Source organism: Pan troglodytes, chromosome 4 (assembly GCF_028858775.2).
Source record: "Pan troglodytes isolate AG18354 chromosome 4, NHGRI_mPanTro3-v2.0_pri, whole genome shotgun sequence".
NCBI lineage: Eukaryota > Metazoa > Chordata > Mammalia > Primates > Hominidae > Pan > Pan troglodytes.
In genome coordinates this window covers 129,195,012-129,217,898 of record NC_072402.2, presented here as the reverse complement: position 1 = coordinate 129,217,898, position 22,887 = coordinate 129,195,012, and the positions used below count along the sequence as shown (strand labels likewise).

The 22,887-nt window shown below is 38.4% G+C and overlaps 1 protein-coding gene across 16 annotated transcripts in view; it reads left to right on the top strand.

Moving 5' to 3' along the window:
• Positions 1-21,985, top strand: part of RAPGEF6 (Rap guanine nucleotide exchange factor 6) — a 214,638-nt gene extending 192,653 nt beyond the window's left edge. For 8 of the 16 annotated variants that reach the window (XM_001161644.5, XM_003339102.6, XM_024356724.3 and 5 more), the window contains 6 exons: positions 2,900-3,088; positions 6,204-6,338; positions 12,245-12,473; positions 14,559-15,049; positions 16,688-17,002; positions 18,612-21,985. In XM_001161644.5, coding sequence (XP_001161644.2) covers positions 2,900-3,088; positions 6,204-6,338; positions 12,245-12,473; positions 14,559-15,049; positions 16,688-17,002; positions 18,612-18,637 — 1,385 coding nt within the window. In that variant the 3' untranslated portion in view covers positions 18,638-21,985. Of the gene's footprint in view, positions 1-2,899; positions 3,089-5,688; positions 5,772-6,203; positions 6,339-9,524; positions 10,077-12,244; positions 12,474-14,558; positions 15,050-16,687; positions 17,003-18,611 lie in introns of those variants that run through there. The other 8 variants (XM_001161375.5, XM_016953732.3, XM_054685150.2 and 5 more) reach the window with 3 other exon arrangements.
• Positions 21,986-22,887: the final 902 nt, after the last annotated feature.

The following is a 22,887-nucleotide window of genomic DNA, read 5'->3' as shown; positions in this document are numbered from 1 at the left end:
AGTTGACAAGGGGTAGTAGTCATCATGGATTGACCCTAAGATTGATAAATGATATGGTATTTGCATAGTAATTTTTTAAAGTATGTCAAAAGAAAGAATAGAAAACAGGAAGTGGAAATAGAACCAAATACTGATTTTTAAAAATTCAGTTTTGACAATTTTTAAATAAGGGTAAGGAGCCTTTTAATAAGTGCTATAATCAAAACAGAATATCTTGAATGCTTCTGCATATAAGAAAAGATTTGGAGTATGATGGAAAGAATACCTACGAAAGGGTAGAGACAGAATTTGAGTTTCATTTATTACATTTGAGTAAGGTTTTCTTCATCTTTAGTCCCTGTTTTCTCAAATGTAAAACTTGGGCAAGGGTTGGGAGTACATTTTATTTCTGTGATTCTTTGTACGTCGAAGTTATTAAATTTGGAAAAAGACATTTTTAAAAGCTAACAGTTATTGAGAGCTTTCTACATTCTGGCTGCCACATGTTAAATGGTACATGTTAAAGGTAAAAGCTGAAAGAGTATATAGAACCTTTAACATTTATTCATGCTTTAAAGTTCAAAGCCATGTACATATTTATTAAAGCTTTCTGGCCCTGCTTTGAGTCATCATCAAAGTTATTTTTTCCCAGGTAATTTGATGGAGACTTAATCATCTTATGGTTATGAAACACAGTTTATATACACCTTCATGGCTCCTCTTCTTACACCCACCCCAGACTTGTGTCTGTCTTTTCTCATAGCACTAAATGATGTCCCATGCTACATATTTAATAAAATGAGAAAATCTTTAGGCCTTTCTTTCTTAAACTGGATTTGAACATTTAGTTAAATGCGTGTTCCTTTAATTTGGTTTGAGCATCTTTATAATGCATAATTGATTTTTAAATGTTTAAATAGTCACTATCCGAAGCCCAAACAATAGTTGATTTCTGAGCATTATAGAATTTGATTCTTCCCAATTAATTAGAATATATGTGGTTTTTGTCATTCATCTGTAAACTTATTTTTGAAGTAGTCTCAGGTTTTTTTCTTTGTACTGTAGCAATTATTAAAATAAGATGTCATTGATTAGCATTTACCAATCAATGAGAGAAGGATGAAAGTATTTCATGGCTCTAACCAAAGATGATAACCTCTTGGATTCAATTAGTTGGTGAGCCATTGCAATTTTCTCCTGGGGTCCCTGTATTTGGACTTTCTAAGACATTCTCTGATTCTTATCACCCCAAATATTGTCTAGTCTGTCTTAATAAAAGCATAATAGCTATTATAGCTGTGTTGAGACAGTTTAGACATCTATTTTTGCTTTTATCTTGATGTTTAAAACAAATACTTCATGAAGTACTGAGGCTGCACCTGCATTGAAACCACCCTGGATAACCTAAGGATTAAAAGTACTCCCTGATGGAAGAATGTCTTCCCCTTGGACTATAGTATTGGTTTTATATGAAGGAGGCGGCTTTTATAAGTAAGGGTTCTCGGTTTTTTATTCTCACATTCATTTTCAGAAAACCTATGGATTTATAAAAGCACTGTCTCTGGTTTTCTTGTGTTACAGCTGTTGAGATAATTTCACTTATTTATTCAACAAATACCCATTAAGCATCTGTTTTCAGTCAGTTACTGGCACATAAGGATGTAGTAACGAACAAAATGCATAGTCCTTACTCTCAAGTAGGTTAAAGCCTAATGAAAGGAACAGAGAAGATAAAGCCTAATGAGAGTATAGGACTGGTGAGAGGAAAGGTGAGCAAGTCAAGTCAAGGGAGCAGGCTGATGCTAAATCATGCAGGGTCATATAGGCCTTGTTTTAAGGATTTGGGTCTTCATTCTAAAAGCAGGGGCAAGTTAAGGTTTGTGCAGAAAGAGAAGGGAAATGATATGATCAAATACTCATTTTGGCAGGGTCACTCTTCTATTCTATGAAGAATGCCTTGAAGGCATGCTAGAATTGATACAGTGAGAAAAGTATTTCAGTAGTAAAGGTGAGAGAATGTTAACTTGACCCTCAGCAGAGTGATGATGGAGCTAATTAACATGGATTCAAGAATTATTTAGGGCTGGATGAGGTAGCTCACACCTGTAATCACACCACTTTGGGTAGCTGGGGCATGTGGATCACCTGAGGTCAAGAGTTCGAGACCAGCCTGGGCAACGTGGTGAAACTCCATCTCTACTAAAAATACAAAAATAGGCCAGGCGCAGTGGCTCACGCCTGTAATCCCAGCACTTTGGGAGGCCGAGGCGGGTGGATCACCTGAGGTCGGGAGTTCGAGACCAGACTGACCAACATGGAGAAACTCCTGTCTACTAAAAATACAGAATTAGCTGGGTATGGTGGTGCATGCCTGTAATCCCAGCTACTCGGGAGGCTGAGGCAGGAGAATCACTTGAACACTTGAACCTGGGAGCCAAGATTGCACCATTGCACTCCAGCCTGGGCAACAAAAGCAAAGCTCTGTCTTAAAAAAAACAAAAAAAAAGCCAGGTTTTGTGGCAGGTGCCTGTAATCCCAGCTACTTAGGAGGCTGAGAGAGTAGACTCCATTGAACCTGGGAGGTGGAGGTTGCAGTAAGCCAAGATTGCACCATTGCACTTCAGCCCGGGCGACAGAGCGAAACTTCGTCTCAAAAAATAAAAAATAAAAAGATTTATTTAGGAGATAAAATTAACAACTTATTCTACAATAGTTTTAGAGATAACATTTTTTATCTGACTCACCAAGCAATAGAGATAACATCTTATAGTACTTAACTGAAATTCCTGCTAAGAAAAATTAATCTATTTTATCTTTTGTGCTAAAAATAGATGGTTTTAAAGTAACCATTTATTATTGCCAGTGGTGATAACCTTGCCTAAAAACGTGCAGTTACTTATTTCTTACTCTCTCCTGTTAGTGACCAAGAATTTAAGTGAGAAAAGATCAGCCAAATCATCTGAAATGTCTCCAGTGCCTATGAGGTCAGCTGGCCAAACAACTAAAGCCCACTTGCATCAACCCCACAGAGTAAGCCAGGTGCTTCAGGTGCCAGCTGTTAATTTGCACCCCATCAGGAAGAAGGGACAAACAAAAGACCCTGCATTGAGTGAGTATTCACCGTTAATATTACATCCGTTTACCTGAAATTTCCAGGGGAGTTAGAGTGAAAAATAATTACAGATGTTCAGGAGATAAGCTGTTGTAGGTTGTGTAATATAATCATCACTTTATGAATCAAAAATGTTGATTTCATTTTGCCTATGGATGTTTGCTGACAGCATACGTGTTTTAAATGCCAACATTGAATTTCCTATAATACTGAAATCTGTCGATCAATAGAAAATTTACAGCAATACATTTTGGGTACCAAGGGCTTACTGCATTCAGAGGTGTATTTAATGAAATATCCAATACAGATGCAACCTACAAAAACTGTGGAAATGAAGTTGCTTATTCCAAAAATGACTATACGTTGTTTTTTGTCTTTAAAGACCCCTTCTGAAAACGTGGTTGGGAAACAAGAGAATATAACTTTTATAAAATATAGACCACACTTTTTTTTTCTGTTAGGCCATATAGTCATTATTCATATTACTTTTATTTGTTGTTTTGACAGTATCACTATTTTAGCCTTTTAGATGAGAACCTAGATTAGATTTGGTTCCTAGCATGATTACTTAGGCTGTACATTATATGTAGTATATGTTTAGTAGAACTTTGTTCATTTAATTTGTTATTGTTTGAGATACAAAGTTGAATAAGAAATTCCCCCTCCTTGACCAGATTTTCAGTCTGGTGATACAGACACTCACACAGATAACTTCAATATAATGTGTCTTCTTATTATGCCAGGGGTATATGCAGAACATATAAAAGAACAAAACAAGAGCTTTTAACTTAGACAGAGGTAAGATAGGGCTTCAGAAGAAGGCTTTTTGGAAATAACATCTAAGCAGCCTAAAAGGTTGGTGACGAAGAAGATAATTAGGCAAAAGTTCCAGAGAAGTTGCTTCAGGCCGAGGAAACAGCTTGGTATGTGCAAGAAACTACAAGCACTTTGCTGATGCTGAGTGGAAATTGCATGCAGTGTTGACAGACAATAATAATTAAAGCTGACACTTGGAGAGCACTTACTGGTGCCAGGCATGGTTCAAATTGTGCTTTACTAATTTTATATATCAGTCTTCATAGTAATGCCACAAGATAAGTGGTATTTTACCCTCATTCTACAAAGGAAGCATAGAGGCTAAAGGAAGGCTGACTGGCTTTAAATCTTTGCCTTTAACCACTGTACTAAACAGCTTCCAAGATGCAGAGAATGAAGACAGGTATGCTGAAATTACAATGTGCCATGCCAAAGGAAAAAGTTAACATTGAGAAGCCATTGAAGAGATTTGAACAAGGGAAGGTTACGGTTCAAATTATGTTTGAGAAGGACTGTAGTGAGGATCACAGCAGGACTGGAGATAGAGAGCTCAGATGGAAAGCTGGTCTAACAGTTAACTGGAAGTTGCCCAGGGCCTGGGCTAGTTTGGTGGCTATGGAAATGAAGAGAGAATTGGGTGCAGAATTGGTGAAGTTGATAAATTTGTTGGTAGGAGTGAGAGAGGGACAAAGTTAGCTCTGGTTTTTTTACTTGAATATCACCACTTCAGAGGAAGCATTACTTGTACTATGTAGCTTCCTTTTTTTCTTTTCTTTTTTTTTTTTTTTGAGACAGAGTCTCCCTCTGTCGCCCAGGCTGGAGTGCAGTGGTGCGATCTTGGCTCACTGAAACCTCCGTTTCCCAGGTTCAAGCAATTCTTATGCCTCAGCCTCCTGAGTAGCTGAGATTACAGGTGCATGCCACCACACCTGGCTAGTTTTTGTATTTTTAGTAGAGATGGGGTTTCACCATGGTGGCCAGGCTGGTCTCGAACTCCTGACTTCAGGTGATCCACCCACCTCAGCCTCCCAAAGTGCTGGGATTACAGGCGTGAGCCACTGCGCCTGGCCCCATATAGGTTTCTTCATTTCTTATTGTAATATGGTTGTTTATATGATAAATATGTTTATATTACATTTAATGAAGGGTAATATGAGTATACTATGATCTAAATTTTTTCGTTGTCCAGTGGCTGCTTGTTACTGTGTCAAAATCCTCATCAAAGTTTGCTTACTTTATGTTTTGGTTTTTTTGGGGTTGTTTTGTTTTGTTTTGAGTCAGAATCTCACTCTGTCACCCAGGCTGGAGTGCAGTGGCACGATCTCAGCTCACTGCAGCCTTTGCCTCCCGGGTTCAAGCAATTCTCCTGCCTCAGCCTCCTGAGTAGCTGCGATTACAGGCACGTGCCACCACACCTGGCTAATTTTTGTATTTTTAGTAGAGACGGGGTTTCACCGTGTTAGTCAGGCTGGTCTCGAACTCCTGACCTTGTGATCCACCCGCTTCGGCCTCCCAAAGTGCTGGGATTACAGGTGTGAGCCACCATACCTGGCCACTTACTTTATGTTTTAAGAACAGTGTCTATAGCTCTCTGACATTTCTTAGAGAAGATGAATGTAAAAACGTCAATATATTGAAAGCATTGCTAAGTTTGAGGTACACTAAACAGACCAGACATTGGACAAGGGTAATGATAGAACTTTAAGGAATCGTTCCACTGTGCTGCATACTATTTTTCTATACATTCATGATTCTTTCTGTTGTTTACTTCTCTCCTGTAGTGTGAATTTAGTGCTCTTGAAAAGGGCTGGACTGGCAGCCCTGCAGCCTCTTCCCGTATACCCACAGCACAGATGCACCACAGGTAGTGACAGTGCCAACATCCCCACACTGCCCCTGCCACATGCGTCGCCCCGACTTGGAGAGGCCACCTCTAGAGGGGAGGGAAGAGTTTGAATCCATGCCTTCTTTTTGAAGATTTCAAATCACTGTGTCAATTGTGGGAGGTGGGGCGCATAGCACTCAGACTGTTAAATTGATTTCCCTTATACCACAAAGTGCAGACAAACTAATATAATCTGGTCCATGCTGACCAGCTGAATTTGAATGAATAACCTAGAGGTGAGAATCTCTGTATGCCATTACCCAGTCATTTAGTCCCTGTTTGTCATTTACACATTTCAGTTGACTACACTAGCCATTGTGCATCATAGTGTTAGTTATGTAGTGATTTAGGCAACTATAGACATTTTAATTGTGAAACGATGCTTATTTGCATCTTTGGTTTTATTTTTAGATACAAGTTTACCTCAGAAAGTTTTAGGAACAACCGAAGAAATAAGTGGTAAGAAGCATACAGAAGACACTATTTCTGTGGCGTCATCTTTACATTCTAGTCCTCCTGCATCTCCTCAAGGCTCCCCTCACAAAGGTAAGACAAAACATTTCAAACTAGTTCTTGTTAAACTAAACAATACTTTATAGCACATATTTTGCTTTTCAATCTATAGCAATAATTATAAATCATTAAGAAAAGCATAACTCCTAATGCTTTTTGAACTTTGATGTTTTGTATTGCATTATTCAGATGCTTTTTAGATATTATGTGTCATGTAACTAGGACTCCAGTATTCAAAGTGTGGTCCTAAACTTCAACAGACAGCAAGCATGAATAAGAATAAAGGCAGAAGCCATAGTTTTGGTGCAAATTCTTGGTGTTGTCATTCCAGTTTCCTATATTTGGACATTTCTATGAAGTGTTTACAAGTAAAAGTTTCTGTAAGAGATTCTTTTTAGGCCAGGCACAGTGGCTCATGCTTATAATACCAGCATTTTGGGAAGCTGAGGCGGGTGGATCACTTGAGCCCAGGAGTTGGAGACCAGCCAGGGCAACATGATGAGACCCCAACTCTACAAACAATTTAAAACTTAGGCATGGTGGTGTGCCTGTAGTCCCAGCTACCCGGGAGACTGAGGTGAGAGGATCGCTTGAGCCTGGGAGGCAGAGGTTGCAGTGAGCTGTGATCGTGCCACTGTACTTCAACCTGGGCAACAGAGCAAGACCCTGTCTCAAAAAAAATAAAGAAACTGTTTTTAACCAACTATAAGATTTAGGAAAACAAAAATTAGGAAAACAAATATGCTTTTCCTTTTTTAGTAATGGAGTATTACCTTTTTTAAAATTAGGATTTAAAATAACCTGTACTCTTGTGGATTTTTTACTTATACAGAATCTCATGAGGTAAAAAACTGAAATTCTTGTTCATTTACATGTTTTCATAATTCAGACTGGAGCATTTCTTTTCTCGGCTAGCCTGGGCAGTGTGCAGCAGATGCCATTTCATGTTAGCTGCACATGTAGCATTCTAAATATGGTGTGTATTTCTTATATTGACCCTTCACACTCTGTGTGTACCCTGGAAAGAAAGGGGATTTAGTCCTGGCATCTTCTTCACAGATGTAAAAGAATTACATATTTAAATAATCACACCAGAGGATGGTACATGGTCAGAGGGAAGACAAGCTTATTATAATAATTCTAACAGGAGAGAGAAGCTTCCAGAGCTTGCTTCAGCTTCCAGGCTCTAAGTTTCATCTCACTCTGCAGAGCTCTTTCTTATTTTTGCCACCTATGTGGCAATTATGTACAGTGATGTCAGACCTGAGTTTGAACCGTGATTCTGTCCTCCACTGTAGCTGTGTTACTACAAGTAATTTATTTATACGGTCAGGTTTCCTCTCTGTAAGATGGGAAAAAGACCATCTAGGCCAAAGCAGGCGGATCGCCTGAGGTCAGGAGTTCAACACTAGACTGGCCAAGATGGTGAAACCCATCTCTATTAAAAATACAAAAAAATTAGCCAGGGGTAGTGGCACATGCCTGTAGTCCCAGCTACTCAGGAGGCCGAGGCAGGAGAATCACTTGAACCAAGGAGGCGGAGGTTGCAGTGAGCCAAGATCATGCCATTGCACCCCAACTAGTTTGGTGGCTATGGAAACGAAGAAAGAATTGGATGCAGAATTGTTGCCTAACCTGGGCAACAAGAGCAAAACTCCATCTCAAAAAAAAAAGAAGAAAAGAAAAAGACCATCTATTTTAAGAGCCTCTTATGTGGTTTAAATGAAATAATATTTATAAAGCCTGATGTGTGGTAAGTGTTTAGTGAATTGGAATGTCTCTTTTCTTTCTCTGCTGCCACCTCAGGACACCATAGCTCCATTACTCACTTGCTTTTTTCATCCTCACATAGCTGAGACTGGTTAGATTTTTTTCATTCAGATTTTACTAAAGAAAGCTTAATAAAAATGAAACAGGAGATAAAAACAGTTTATATAGTAGGTGTATTTATAAAACACAGATTTTGATCCTGTTGTAGCTCATATGTAATTTTGTGTGGCACACAGACCTATGTCATCACTTTCCTTGTCTGTATGGTCCTATCCAATGCGCCCCTTACCAGATCTTGCGATGTAGGATAAGCCGCAGTGACTCCAGTCAGACAGATGGTCCAAATGAACAGTATCCATATGCTCCTAATGCTCGTTCAGGAACACCTTTACACTCCTTACCCCTGTTAGAGGCTGCTCAGTGGTCCATCCCATTATAGCTGATTTGGTATTTTATGCCTGAATGTGACTTCTGGAAAGTGGTATTAGAAACAGGAATTCCTCCATTGCTCTTATTCCCAATAAAATCTACACTCAACACTCGAATAGAGAAGTATTTTCTCCCTTTGTGAGAAAATTGTAGCCAACAATTGAACACCATGTTTATAGGTTTGTGAGCTTCTCCTAGTAATGTTTAGAATTCTTAGAAGCCTGAAGAAATTCTTCTCTTCAAAACTGTTTCAGCTTGTTCTTGCATGTGTACTATCAAAACCCCAACCAAGTATGATCCTTCTATTTTTGTAGACAGGTTTTTGCCAGTAATCTGTGATTGAACAAAACTGTCATTATGCTCAGAGTAAATTATTAGGATCTGTTCCTGGTTCTTATTAAACTTTGAGATCTGTTCTTTGTTTTCTTATGATTAAGAAAATAAACCTGTCTTCATGTTTTGCATGAGGATAGCTTAAACAAGAACTTTAAAAAAGAAGTCAAGAGACCTTAAACATTATCTACCCTAGTGTTTAAGAAAAGCACTCTCCACCTTGGATCTACAACAGGATCAGAAAATGAGCGTTATAAATATACCTATTGTATGTACTATTTATATGTCTTATTTGGTTTTTACTAAGCTTCTTCATAGTAAAATCTACCTTACAATTCTAGACCTACATAGTTACTTTACAGAAATAATTCTAGTTACCTGATATTTTTGTCATATTTTTCCTTATGATTTTACCAGCTTGGCTTCCTTTCAACAGTTTTTTTGTTTTTGTTTTTATCACCAGCTTGTGCTGATAAAGGTAATCTTTCTCCTGCATTCTGTCTTGCAATAACTGATGTGTATATGTTTTATATATAAGTAGATTTTTTCCATGCATTAAAAAATATGTTGCTAGATTTCAATTTTTCAGATATTATCAAGATGTTAGAATTTTTAAATAGTGAAATATTATGTAAACAAGGCTAATTGTGATTGACCATGTCAGGGTTTTTGCATCTCTCCCTCCAGTTGGCAGTATCATATCTGATCACAGCAGCAAGATCAGTGGCCAGAGCTGCCCCGGAATAGGTGGGGCTTACTTGCAAAAGAAAATCCTTCAGATTACCAGGAGCACAGCCAAAAGAACAGACAGTACTGAGAAGGCCACTGAGGAGAATAGAGACAGGACAAGTTGTGAGAACACAACCAGAAAAAGAATGACATCCCCGTTTAGAAGACTTAGGGAAAGAGTGCTTTCAAGGGAGAGACTAGTCAACAGCCAAAAAGAGGACACAGATCACAATCAAGCTACAGAAAGCTGTGAGAAAGTGAAGGATGTTGGAAGCAACATCAAAGATGAGAAAGGGAGTGCCATCTTCAATTCAAATAGCCAAGGCAACAGTAACACTTTAAACTGCTTCTATACGCGATTCAAGTCTAAAAGGAGGAAGACACTCTGATGAAGTTCCTTATTTAATTTTAGTGTTAAGTTTGTTTTCAGTTATTAATGTATACATGGCTTAAATTAAACCATTTGTCAAAGCTTAGGCAGACAACTTAGTAAAATACTATTTATAAACACTTGAAAATGCCTCATTTGTACATAAGTTATTTTACTGATGTATTGAGTTAGTAAATTTTATACTCTTGTTTTCTGTAGTTGACTTTATTTCCTACTGTTAGCTGGATCTGTGAGTGAAATATGTAGAGGAGGCTTTTTTATCTTCTACTTTTTACGTATCTTTGATTGGGGGAGAAGGGACTAGTCTAACATAGCAATTTCAGAATCATCTGGGAAACTTGTTAAAAAATGCAATTACTGTGTCCCACCCCAGACTTCATAAACTTGAATTGCCAGAAATGGGATCCAGAATGTTTATTTTAATTGGCTTGCCAGGTGGTTCTTAGTATTATTATATTTGAGAAATACTGATCAAACAGACATAAGAATGAAATTATTTTTTAAACAATGAAGCAAGATTATTGTGTAGAGCAATGACTTTTTCTTTTCAAGAAGAAGGTTTTTATTTATTTTTAATTTACTTATTACATCCACTTTCTTGGTCCTCTTAAAAATTGACTAATCAGCTCATGGACATTGACAAATAGCAGTCCCAAGTTCAGAGATGTATGATAGACGTCAGAAGACTGGCTTGTCTTGGCTTACCCTGTTCCTGTCCACATAGGCCAAATATAAATCACACATTTTCTAGGCCTTTTTCTCTTTGAAATAGTTAACGAAACGACTTAATAAGATTACTGTGCAACAAATTATTCCTTAAATGACTTGAGTTATATGTGAATAACTCCAAGATCCATAAACAGAGAAGGACTTGGAACTAAGGATGTTGTCATCCTCTTTCTGCATGAAGATGAGGCCCTGAGAATTCCAGTAACATACCCAAAGCCTGTAATTCTTCCTAATGACATTTCTAGGTATTGGTCCAAAGGTCACATATCTACTAAACCCTACTTTCCTCTGTGAGCAAGAAGATATTTTTTACTTCTTTGAGACCCGTCCCTTGTTGGGATTACTAGGGCATTTTCTTTTTCTTTTATTTCTAAACAAAAACTTGGTTTCTTCCAGTTATCAAAATAGATTATTATGTACATTAGCCATTCTGTTGCAGATTTGTTTTTGGGTCCTTCACCTCAGTGCGTCCCTAGAATACAGAAGAACATCTCTCTAGTTGTCTGCTGTGCAGTAAGTCACAGAACAACATAGAACATGTAGATGCTGTTTTTTTCTATAACACATTATTAAACATGTATCCACTCAGCTGTTTAATATTCTGCAAGGTTGGTGAAGAAAAAGGAAACTAAGTATGACACTAAGTTTAAACCTAAAACAATTTAAAAAACTGAAACAGACTGGGCATGGTGGCTCATACCTGTAATCCCAGCAATTTGGTAGGCTGAGGCGGGAGGATCGCTTGAGGCCAGGAGTTGAAGACCAGCCTCGGCAACATAATGAGACCTCATTTCTGCAAAAAGTTTAAAAATAACTGGGTGTGGTGGTGCAGACCGTAGTCCCGGCTACTTGGGGCTGAGGCAAGAGGACCACTTGAGCCCAGGAGTTCGAAGCTGCAGTGAGCTATGATCGTGCCATTGCACTATAGCCTGGCAACAGAGCAGGACCCTGTGTCTAAAAAATAAAAATAATCTAAAACAGTGACTCTCAACTCAAGACAAGACTTCTTAGGTGGGATAAGCAGAATATATGGGGTAAGTATATATAGTTTGATAAAGCAAAAATGTAGTTCTTTCTCTTGAGTCCTGGACTCCCACCCCTACCCTTACTTCAAGATGGTATTTTGGATTCAGATCAGGTCAAGAAATATTCATATTAATCAAAGGAAGGAGCGTTGGGTTAAAAAGAAGTTGAGAAACCCTAAAGACATGTACTTATTAATATTTGTAATCTTCTTATTTTATTAAATGATTGTAGCTGTGGGAGAGCCTGAGAAAGATATACCTTTAAACTAGTTTTCTGAGTAACACTGGACTTTGACTGTCTTTTTCTTGAATGTGTAGTTGTATTAGTGTGGTGTGGATAGTAGGCAAATGGTTATGTAGGGGAATGTGTGGAGAAAATTGGCACCACTATATCTACATAGATGGAAACTAAAATTGCTTCTACTTTGTCTTCTGTTATTTTTGTGGGGTTTTTTTTTTTCATCCTTTTCCCTACTACCCCCACCATATGTTCCCTTTTTTTGTAGTTTGATCAGTGCTCTTTTCTTGTTCAGGTTACACACTTATTCCATCAGCTAAATCTGACAACTTGTCTGACTCCAGCCATAGTGAGATTTCTTCACGGTCCAGCATCGTGAGCAATTGTTCTGTTGACTCCATGTCTGCAGCTCTACAGGATGAACGGTGTTCCTCTCAGGCCCTGGCAGTCCCTGAATCCACTGGGGCATTGGAAAAGACAGAGCACGCTTCAGGGATAGGAGATCATAGTCAACATGGCCCTGGGTAAGCATCATTGTCTGTGTTCATAACACAAAACCCAAGCCAAGTGGCCACTGCAAGGAGTGCTCCCCACCTTGACCTTGGACCTCCCATGGGGTAATTGCAGAGTTATCCATAAAAGAATATGTGGGCCAAGCACATATTCTCTATTCTGAATATGTAAATAAGCACTATGTTGAAAGATGTATGGGTGTTCATTTTTAAAGTGTTACTAAATTCAAGTAACTTTTTATCATTATGTATCTTCCCAGTCAGAACTCAAAGTGCATCTGCTACTTCTATAGGGGAGATAATTTTTGAAATTCTGGCTGTTAAGTTATAGGTTAATCAAAAAGGTTGTGTTTTGGAAAGTGCCTCGAGTGCTGTGCACATTGTAGACAGGTTGGGAGAGTAGGACTAGCCCTTGATCTCTGTCCTCTGAAAGTGTAATTTGGGGAGTAAGAATAATCACCTAGCAAAGGTTAATTAAAAAAAAAAATCAACTCTAAATTTCTATTTAGAATCAAGCAACGTGGAAATCTTTGAGAAAGTTTATTCTAACTGATAAATATTGTGAAATCTGGTCTACTTTAATATGAAAAATTTAAGATAAATTATTACCACATTTATAAAGATTTCTAAACTATGATCTCTACACCAGAGGTCAGCAAATGTTTTCTATAAAAGTTACATAGTAAACATTTTAGACTTCACAGTCCATAAGGCCTCTGTCACAACTACTCTGCTATTACACCAGAATAGCCATAGACAACACATAAACAAATGGCATGACTGTGTCCCAGTAAAATTTTTTTTTTTTAAGGCGGAGTCTCGCTCTGTGAGACAGAGTGTCACTCTTGTTGCCCAGGCTGGAGTGCAGTGGCGCGATCTCGGCTCACTGCAAGCTCCGCCTCCTGGGTTCACGCCGTTGTCCTGCCTCAGCCTCCCGAGTAGCTGGGACTACAGGCGCCCACCACCATGCCCGGCTAATTTTTTGTATTTTTAGTAGAGTCAGGGTTTCACCATGTTAGCCAGGATGGTCTCGATCTCCTGACCTCGTGATCCGCCCGCCTCGGCCTCCCAAAGTGCTGGGATTACAGGCGTGAGCCACCACACCCAGCCAAAACTTTATTTACAAAAACGAGCAAAGAGACCACCAGATTTGGCCCTGGGCTGTAGTTTGCTACCCCCTGCACTATACTGTAAATGAGGGGTTTACAAACTTTTTTTTGTGAAGGGCTGGGTAGTAAATATTTTCGCCTTTGCAATCTACATATAGTCTCTGTCACAAATTCTTCTGGTTTGGTTTTGTTTTCTTTTCTTTTTTAACCTTTTAAAAGGTTAAAAAACAAAACTATTCTTTGCTCCAGACCGTACAAAAATAGGCTGTTGGCTAAATTTGGCCCATGAGCTTTAGTTTGGGGACCCCTGCTGTAAATTATTCATTTCATGGGTAATTGGGGAAGTTGCTGTTTACTTGGCACTGTACTGGGCTAACCTCAGAGGTACGTTGAAAAATAAAACATGATTCTTCAAGTTGGGAACTCTTAATTCTGTATGCATGGATGCAGTAGTCTAATATTGTGATGACCAAAAATGAGTATGTATACTTAACCTTATTCATTTCAACTCTCATCTTTACATTTTCATTTAAAATCAGTTCAAGAAAAATACTTGCCAGGCATACCTCTGGTCCATCCCAGCTGCTGGGGAGGCTGAGACGGGAGGATCACTTGAGCCCAGGAGTTAAAAGCTGCAGTGCATCATGATCGTGCCTGTAAATAACCACTGCACTCTGGTCTGGGCAACAGAGTGACACCCTGTCTCGAAAAAAAAAAAAAAATCTAACATTTTAAAATTTAAAAAGAAAAATTCTAAGGAAATTTTGCTAAGCATTAGAGTTTCTTTACTGTGTCTTCTGAGTGTTAACTAAATACTTACAAGGAATTTAGTGATGAATGATGATAATATTGTTTTCCTCACGATGTTATTTGGCATGAACACTTGTGGTACGTGCTCTGTAGTTTCTCACAGGCAGTAATAACTTGAAACAGAGAGAAGATAGTTTTTCTGGCAAGCCTTCTAATTGTACGTTATCTCCAATTTTAGGTGGACACTCTTGAAGCCATCTCTAATCAAGTGTTTAGCTGTCTCATCGTCTGTGAGCAATGAAGAGATTTCTCATGAGCATATCATTATAGAAGCAGCTGACAGTGGTCGCGGAAGTTGGACTTCGTGTTCAAGCAGCTCCCATGACAACTTCCAAAGCCTTCCAAACCCAAAAAGCTGGGATTTTTTGAACTCTTACAGACATACCCATTTGGATGACCCCATTGCTGAAGTTGAACCCACTGACTCTGAGCCCTATTCCTGTTCTAAAAGCTGCTCTAGAACTTGTGGGCAGTGTAAAGGAAGCCTAGAGAGAAAGAGTTGGACCTCCTCCAGTTCTCTGTCTGACACGTATGAACCAAACTATGGGACAGTTAAACGGAGAGTATTGGAGAGCACCCCAGCTGAGTCATCTGAAGGCTTGGACCCCAAGGATGCCACTGACCCAGTTTATAAAACTGTCACTTCAAGTACAGAAAAGGGCTTGATTGGTAAGTTGTGTTTTTGTTGTCTGTGGCATTTAGAGATTAAGTAGTCAAAAAATGGCATTGGGATATCTTGGCCCTGGATTTTATCATCGCAAAAATTCATTCTCTAACAACCTTTCTTTCCTTCACAAACAAACAAGTTATTTCCCAAAAATTCATGGTTTCTCAAAGATTTTGGAGCAGCTATTCAACCCCATTAAAATGAAAAGTCTGATGTGAAGGTATTTAATTAGAGGGACAAGTTTGTTTGTCTTTTGTTTTTAAGTTCTTTTTGGTTTTATTGAGGAATATCATCGCATTAGTGTGCAATAGTAGTAAAGGGATTATTCTCTTTATCACCTCATAAATTGTTTGGACCACAATTGGTATGCATACGTGGTAGAAACATTGAATCTGCTATTGATTTTAGGTCGTAAAAGTGAGAGAAAATGCAATCAGGAAGTCCAGAACATTTTTCAGTATACTCTCTTGGTGTACATCATGAGTGTGCCAACTCCTGTTTGTGAATTCCATTCCAAGCTTTCTTAGTAAACTTTTTTTTTTTAGTATTTAGCCATCAAATACTTTTTAAAAATTTCTTTCCTAAACTATATAAATACGTGGATATAAAACTGCTTTTCTACTTATATGGAATGACTGTACTTTGAATTAATATCATAATCAACTCTTAAATTTATGCAACAGTCATGGTGTCGCATTTAACTACTAAAAATGTGAAGGTGAAATGTGCTGATTTTATAGTTACTTGTCAAATTGCATTATAGGTTGGGTTTTTAGCTCATTCATTTTTTTCCAACTTTTTTTTTTTTTGAGATGGAGTCTTGCTGTATTGCCCAGGCTGGAGTGCAGTGGCATGACCTCAGCTCACTGCAACCTTCGCCTCCTAGGTTCAAGCAATTCTCCTCTCTCAGCCTCCCAAGTAGCTGGGATTACAGGTGCCTGCCACCATGCCCAGCTAATTTTTTTATTTTTAGTAGAGATGGGGCTTCATGTTGGCCAGGCTGGTCTCAAACTTCTGACCTCAGGTGATCCACCCACTTCGGCCTCCAAAGTGCTGGGATTACAGGCGTGAACCACCGCACCTGGCCAGAAGTAAAGTTCTTGAAGGAATTAGTTCCTCCGTACCAGCAAAGTTAAAGTTTATATGCTAGGACTGAGAACTAATCTGCCCAGGAGTGCCAGAAAACATTGGTTCATGTCTCAGGGAGAAGGTGAAACAGCCCTTAAACAGATGGCCCAAATGTCATTTCTATGTAAACTCTCCCAGTTTACAGAGAATCGGTGTGTAGGGTGAACTTTTAAATGTTTCTGATACCTTTAGGGCTGGTGTGACTTCAGGAGTTGTCATGTACTTCTGTGATATGGGGGCTGAATTGCAGAAGGAAGCTTGTCATCAGTGTCATCTCCTTCAACTCTCTCGTTCTATTTAATGTTTACAGGACTTAATATAGTTGTTTATGTATTTTAAAAAGAGGTTTGTTTATTAAACTTTTTAAAAATGTTTTTGATCTGCCATCATTCAAGTTTATTCATTTTGTCTATTTTTAAGTTGTATTTTGTCATTGTAATAAGTTTGTGGGGTGGTTTTTTTTTTTCCATTTCTTTTTCATTAACATTTTCATTGCTTATTTTTCATGCCAGTGTACTGTGTCACCTCACCCAAGAAGGACGATAGGTATAGGGAGCCACCTCCCACTCCTCCAGGATATTTGGGGATTTCTTTAGCGGACCTAAAGGAAGGACCCCACCCACACCTAAAACCTCCAGATTATAGTGTGGCAGTGCAGAGGTCAAAGATGATGCATAACAGCCTCTCTAGACTGCCACCAGCTTCTCTCAGTAGCAACCTCATGACCTGTGTTCCATCGAAGATTGTAACTCAGCCTCAGAGGCATAATTTGCAGCCATTCCATCCTAAACTAGCAGATGTGACTGATGCAGATAGCGAAGCAGATGGTATGTTGACAAGCTCTCTTAAAGGCTCTTAAATGAATTGCTGAACACATTAAATGGTCTTTACTTTGGTATTTTATGGTAATTAGTAATTGTTTCTTTAAATGCCTTGAATCTCTGTTAAAAAGTAAGAAGTTCCTGCCGGCAGGGTGCAGTGGCTCACACCTGTAATCCCAGCACTTTGGGAGGCTGAGGCTGGCGAATCACCTGAGGTCGGGAGTTCCTGACCAGCCTGTCCAACATGGAGAAACCCCGTCTCTACTAAAAAAATACAAAATCAGCCAGGCATTATGGCGCATGCCTGTAATCCCAGCTACTCGGGAGGCTGAGGCAGGAGAATTGCTTGAACCTGGGAGGCAGAGATTGCAGTGAGCCAAGATCGCACCATTGCACTCCAGCCTGGACAACAAGAACAAAACTCTGTCTCCAAAAAAAAAAAAAAGTTCCTAAATATAGTATGGGGGAGTGTTTTGGTTTTGTTTTATTTTTCAAGACAGGGTCTAACTCTGTTGCCCAAGCTTAGTGTGCAGTGGCACAATAATGACTCACTACAGCCTCAAACTCCTGGGCTCAAGCAGTCCTCCCAACTCAGCCTCCCAAGTAACTGGGACTACAGGTGCACACCAGCATGCCTGGCTCATTGTTAAATTTTTCCTTTGTAGAGACAGGGTCTCACTATATTGACCAGGCTGGTTTTGAACTCCTGGCCTGAAGCAGTCCTCCCACCCCAGCCTCCAAAAGTGTTGGGATTATAGGTGTGAGCCACCACACCCAGCCAATGGTGTGGGTTGTTTGTTTGTTGAGACAAGGTCTTGCTGTGTCACTCAGGCTGGAGTGCAGTGGCATGATCATGGCTCACTGCAGCCTCAACTTCCTGGTCTCAGGTAGTTCTCCCTCCTCAGCCTCCCAAGTAGGTGGGACTACAGGCACACACCACCACACCCAGCTAATTTTTTGTATTTGAGACAGCATTTTACCATGTTGCCCAGGCTGGTCTTGAACTCCTGGACTCAAGCAATCTGCCAGCCTCAGTCTCCCACAAAGTTGGGGTTATGGGTGTGAGCCACTGTACCCTGCACTGATGGTGTATTTTTTAAATGAAATGGGCAAGCTGCCTATTTCTGTGTGCCTAGTACCCTGTGGCTCAAATGGAATATTATTATCTTTGATGAAACAGTGGCTCAATCTAATGGGATACTTTTAACATTAATGGAATTGTATTTTACCTTAATGCATGGAAACTTGAAACTGTGTTTCAAATGCCAAATTATCTGAAATGATTCTATCGATATAGTTCCTTTTATTAGCAAAAGTCTTGACTGACTTTGTACCTGTGCCAATAGTTTGAGAAATGATTGTTTTATTGAAAATAAATGAAAATTTATGCTTTTAAACAAGAGTAATAAAATGATTAAAAACCATGAAATTCCAGTTTATTGTCAACCTTCAATGTGATCAGAAATCATAGGTATTATTATAATAAAATCTGGGCCTCGATGCAATGTTTGAGAGGATTTCTTTGTTGACGTTGATTTTCTAAATAGATAACTAGATTATTAGGATCTCATTAATATGCTGATCTGCCAGTTAATTATATATTTTTTATTTTCAGAAAATGAACAAGTTTCAGCAGTCTAGCCTTTGGATGACCTATTTGAAAACCACTGAAAGTCGTGGAGGAATGGGCAAGAACCACCTCATGATTCTGCAGGCCATTGCTAACGAACAGCTCATTGCTACAACCAGTCCAGAGGTTTTATTCCCTCTACTCCGAGCAATGAAATAGACCTGAGTTATGCTTCCTTTCATTTAATTTCTGCAGATAAATAGTTTCCTGAGCAATGGATGCTATGCCTGGATACCAGTCTCCACTTTGCACGCCGGAACTGCCTTGGGACCACAGTTACAGAAAAAATTTAAACTCAGAGTGATCCTTGTGTATATTGCTATAGATTTTTCTTTAACAAGCTATTTTAAAGATAATGGCATTATTATTTCCAAGCCATAGCTTGGGCTGAAGGACAAATTGAAATTGTCTGCCAATACCAAGGATATTCTTGTATATTTGAAAAATAACTTATTATTTGAATTGTTGTGGTTTTGTTTCTATTTGAGAGCTCTTGTTAGCTGATATTCATGTTTGAGGTCATAAAATTGTCTCTGGTCTGACCAAACAGAAGTCATCTTTACAGAGGTGATATGCTTGATCTACACAGAGATGTGACTTGATCTGTAGCACCAATGCAATGTAGGTCTCAGTTTGAGAGAAATAGGAAGCCCTTTGCAGTTGAGGTGTTAGGAACCTGCTGGTCATGGTGTGGAAGGCCAAATGAAGCTGCCACAGGGTTTCTTGTCAGTCCTTTGGGAAATGGGAGGGAGTAGTTTGGGGAGGAGGGTGGGAACCCTAATTTCCACAGAATGAAATTTTGATGTTAAATGACATGTATACAAATTCTTTCTTAAGTGAAAGTTATGCTGCATCGAATTGTAACTGAAAGTATAGATCCAACAAATAGAGACTGGGTTCTAGAGAGTTCTGGTCTATAGAAACCCAAAACTAAAATCTCTCATAACTCAAGTATGGAATACTTTTTTAAAAGAAATTCTTATCATGGGTGTTGTAATAATGAAGACGAATTTGACTTTATGCAGTGTTCTGCAGCATGCCTCCCCCACATCTCATAGCACCAGGTTGTGTCTGACCTAACATACCCTGCAGCTCTCAGCTGGCTGCAGTAACATTTTGTGGGAGAAAGAGGAGCTGGAGTTACAGAAATGATTGTCTCTTGGTTCTCAGTTTTTAGCCCTTGAGAGGACATACTTTTCCAGCCTCATGGGTATGGCACTCTTAATTAAAATTTCAGTGACTGTTTACTGGATGAGGCAGATTTTTCACATTTTTGCAAATTAAATATATTTTATATATATTAAGTTTAATTTTTTCAATTTTTTTAATGTAAAAGCAAGTGAAATTTTAATAAACTTCTGTAATTACCAAAAAAAAAAAAAAAAAAAAAAAAAAGCCAAAGCCATTAACGTGCACTACCCAGATCAACTTGGAGTCAAAAGGGGTTTACTTCTGAATGGCTGTCCGTATGTGTCCACATAGGATTTAGTTGGTTTGTGGCCTCCTTTATAGAAATGTGTTGTCTTTCCCTAGCTGTCTCTGCTGTCTGTCTTCCTGCATATCCCCCTTCATTTTAAAATCATGAATCAGTTGTAAGTGGTAAATGGTAGTAGTTCCTCTTTCCCATCAACATGATTGTCTCTTTATTTTAGGAATAATAGCATGTCAAAAATTCCTGTGGTAAAGAAACATTAATCTGAAACTTAAGCCTTAGAAATTAATCGCAGGTATGATAGAATGAGGCTTGGTGGTTCCATAGCTTTCTTGGTCCTTTGAAATGGGAAATAACCTGAACCAAAAATCCTAGTTTGAAAGTTACGCTTCAGTGATTTGGCCTATAAACAGTGGTCCTATGATTATACATTTTTTCCTTCACTGATTTGCATAATTTTGTTTTCATGGCCACAGCAAAACAATGTGAAATATATTTTTGCTATACCCACTTTTTTAATCAAGTTCAGATGTCTACTCTCACCATTTTATATTCATTTCTCCAGAAAAATGTGCTGTTTTCATAATGTCTTTATTTAGCAGGTCTTTCAAACCAAATGGAAGCCTTACCTGTCTTTGTCCTTAATAGTGTAAATATCTTGCACAGTGTTGAGGCCTATGGTTTTGGACTTGCACCTTACAGCTGCCTTTGTTTTATCTATCTAGCTTTAACTGTGAGTGTTCAGATCAGCTGATCACATTGATCAGGAGCCAAAGCCAAATGCTTTTTAGTTTGTTATGTATGTATCCCTTAAAAAATCATGAGGTTTTGATTTTTATATTTTAACTAAGGGTACATTCCTGCCTTCTCTTAGTTTGTCATATGACTAGAACAAGAGAAGTCTTAACCTGCATTTACTCCAATTCCAGATCTCCATTTGTTTTTGTTTTATGAATTTATAATCTTAATGAAGAGACTAGTGCCCTCTCTTCCTGCCACAACTCTCAATCTGCCAAGACTGTTGAAGCAGTTAACGCTCAGTGCAAACTTTTGCCAAATAGTAAGTTTCAACAAAATATCTTTATAGTGAAAGATTTTGAGAATTAGTAAATCCAGTACATGATTCCATAAAAGCTTATTAAAGTTAATAATTCTAATTTACTCCAAATGATTACTTTCAATATGATCTTTGGGGAGAAAAAGCCTTTAGTGAATTTTCTTGAGGGTGATAAATCACATCATTGCGATCTATATCACCTCCTTGAGAATCTCTCCCAGGCTGAAAATGTGATGGTAATCATGGGTGTTTTTAAGAACAGATCTAATTTTTATCAAGTGTTCTTTCCTCTACAAAAAAGGAAGGAGGAGAAAAAGCTTCCTTAAAACTGATTATTTTGATTCAATTTTAAGTTTCTAAAAAAGGTGATATTAAAGTATATGTATTCCTTCAGCATTACCTTAAAGGCTAGAAAAATGGGATAAATCTTCAGAAAAGTGTCAAAAGTGTCACAGTACATGTTCAAATTTAAACTTGAATCCTGGTTCATCTTTGACTTTTGTTGTGCATTTTTAATGCTTCTTTATTTTTGATACACAGAATGCAGTTGAACTTGATCTTTTAAAATTGAGACATGTAAGCTAATCAGCAAAAGACAGAAACAAAACTGCACATCTGTAATAATCAGATAGCAATTCTACTGCACAATTCATTGATTGTAAGGTATCCTGTAACAAGCAATGTTTGTCTCCTATTTTTTGATACCTCTTAAACTTATGTCTTTTAGAAAGACAGTGCCTCTGTATGCTTTTTGTATTTTTACTGAGTGTAAATATTTGTTATATTTTTGGTTAAGAGAATGTAAAAATACCATTTATTATTATCATATCTACTAATACATTGGTGGAATCAATAAAGAATCTACATTAATCTTCTCTGTACTTAATTATAAATGTATGGAACTGATGAAATAATTACAAACTTAGTCATTCGAGAGTGCCAGTCTGGGACCTGTGTTGGTGTGAAGGCCTTATTTTTTAAGTATCCAGAAAAATTGGAGTGGTCCATTTCTTGTTGGTTATGTCAAATCTGTGAAACACCATAGCTATTGTTTAGGTTTAAAAAATTGTGTTTGATGGCAAACCAAGTTAACAGTGGCTTAAACTCAATTGGGGCTTGTCTTTTTGTCATTGTTGTCTGTTTCTTTTTCTTCTTACAGTAGAAAAGTCTACAGACAAAACTGTCCGGGGCTGATACTGTAACTCCTCCACGATGCTGTCAAGGATGGCAAAAGTAGGGGTGAAAAGGATAGGCTTAGGTAAGGAAAAGGTGCAAATATGTGTCTCTTTCTACGCAAAGAGAACAAAGCAGTAGTTTCCAGAAGCTCCACTTGCATGTTTGTACTTACATCCCATTAGTTAGACCTCTGTTGCATGACTGGTAGCTCCAAGGGTGCCTTGGAAATTATCTATTTTATCTGAGCAATTGATGTTCCTAACAAATTTAGGACTCTTCAGTGAAGAAGGAAAGAATAGATTTCAAATGGGCAGCCAGCTGGGTCTACGAAAGCATGCCTATTGCCTCCTCTTTTGGGCAGTATATGTAAATACAGCCACTTTTATGGGATTAGATCCCAGGACCCTGGCAAAGAAGAAGGAAATTCTACTTTAGCTCCTTTTTAAAAATCTCCTCACAGTTTTCCCTCGGTACCCAGAGAATGTTACTCCCATTATAGCTAAGACTTCTACCTTCTTCCAGTTCACCCCCTCTTCACACACCAGGTTTTCCCAGGCCATTCTGTCCCCCTGACCATCTCTCCACAGTCTCACTAG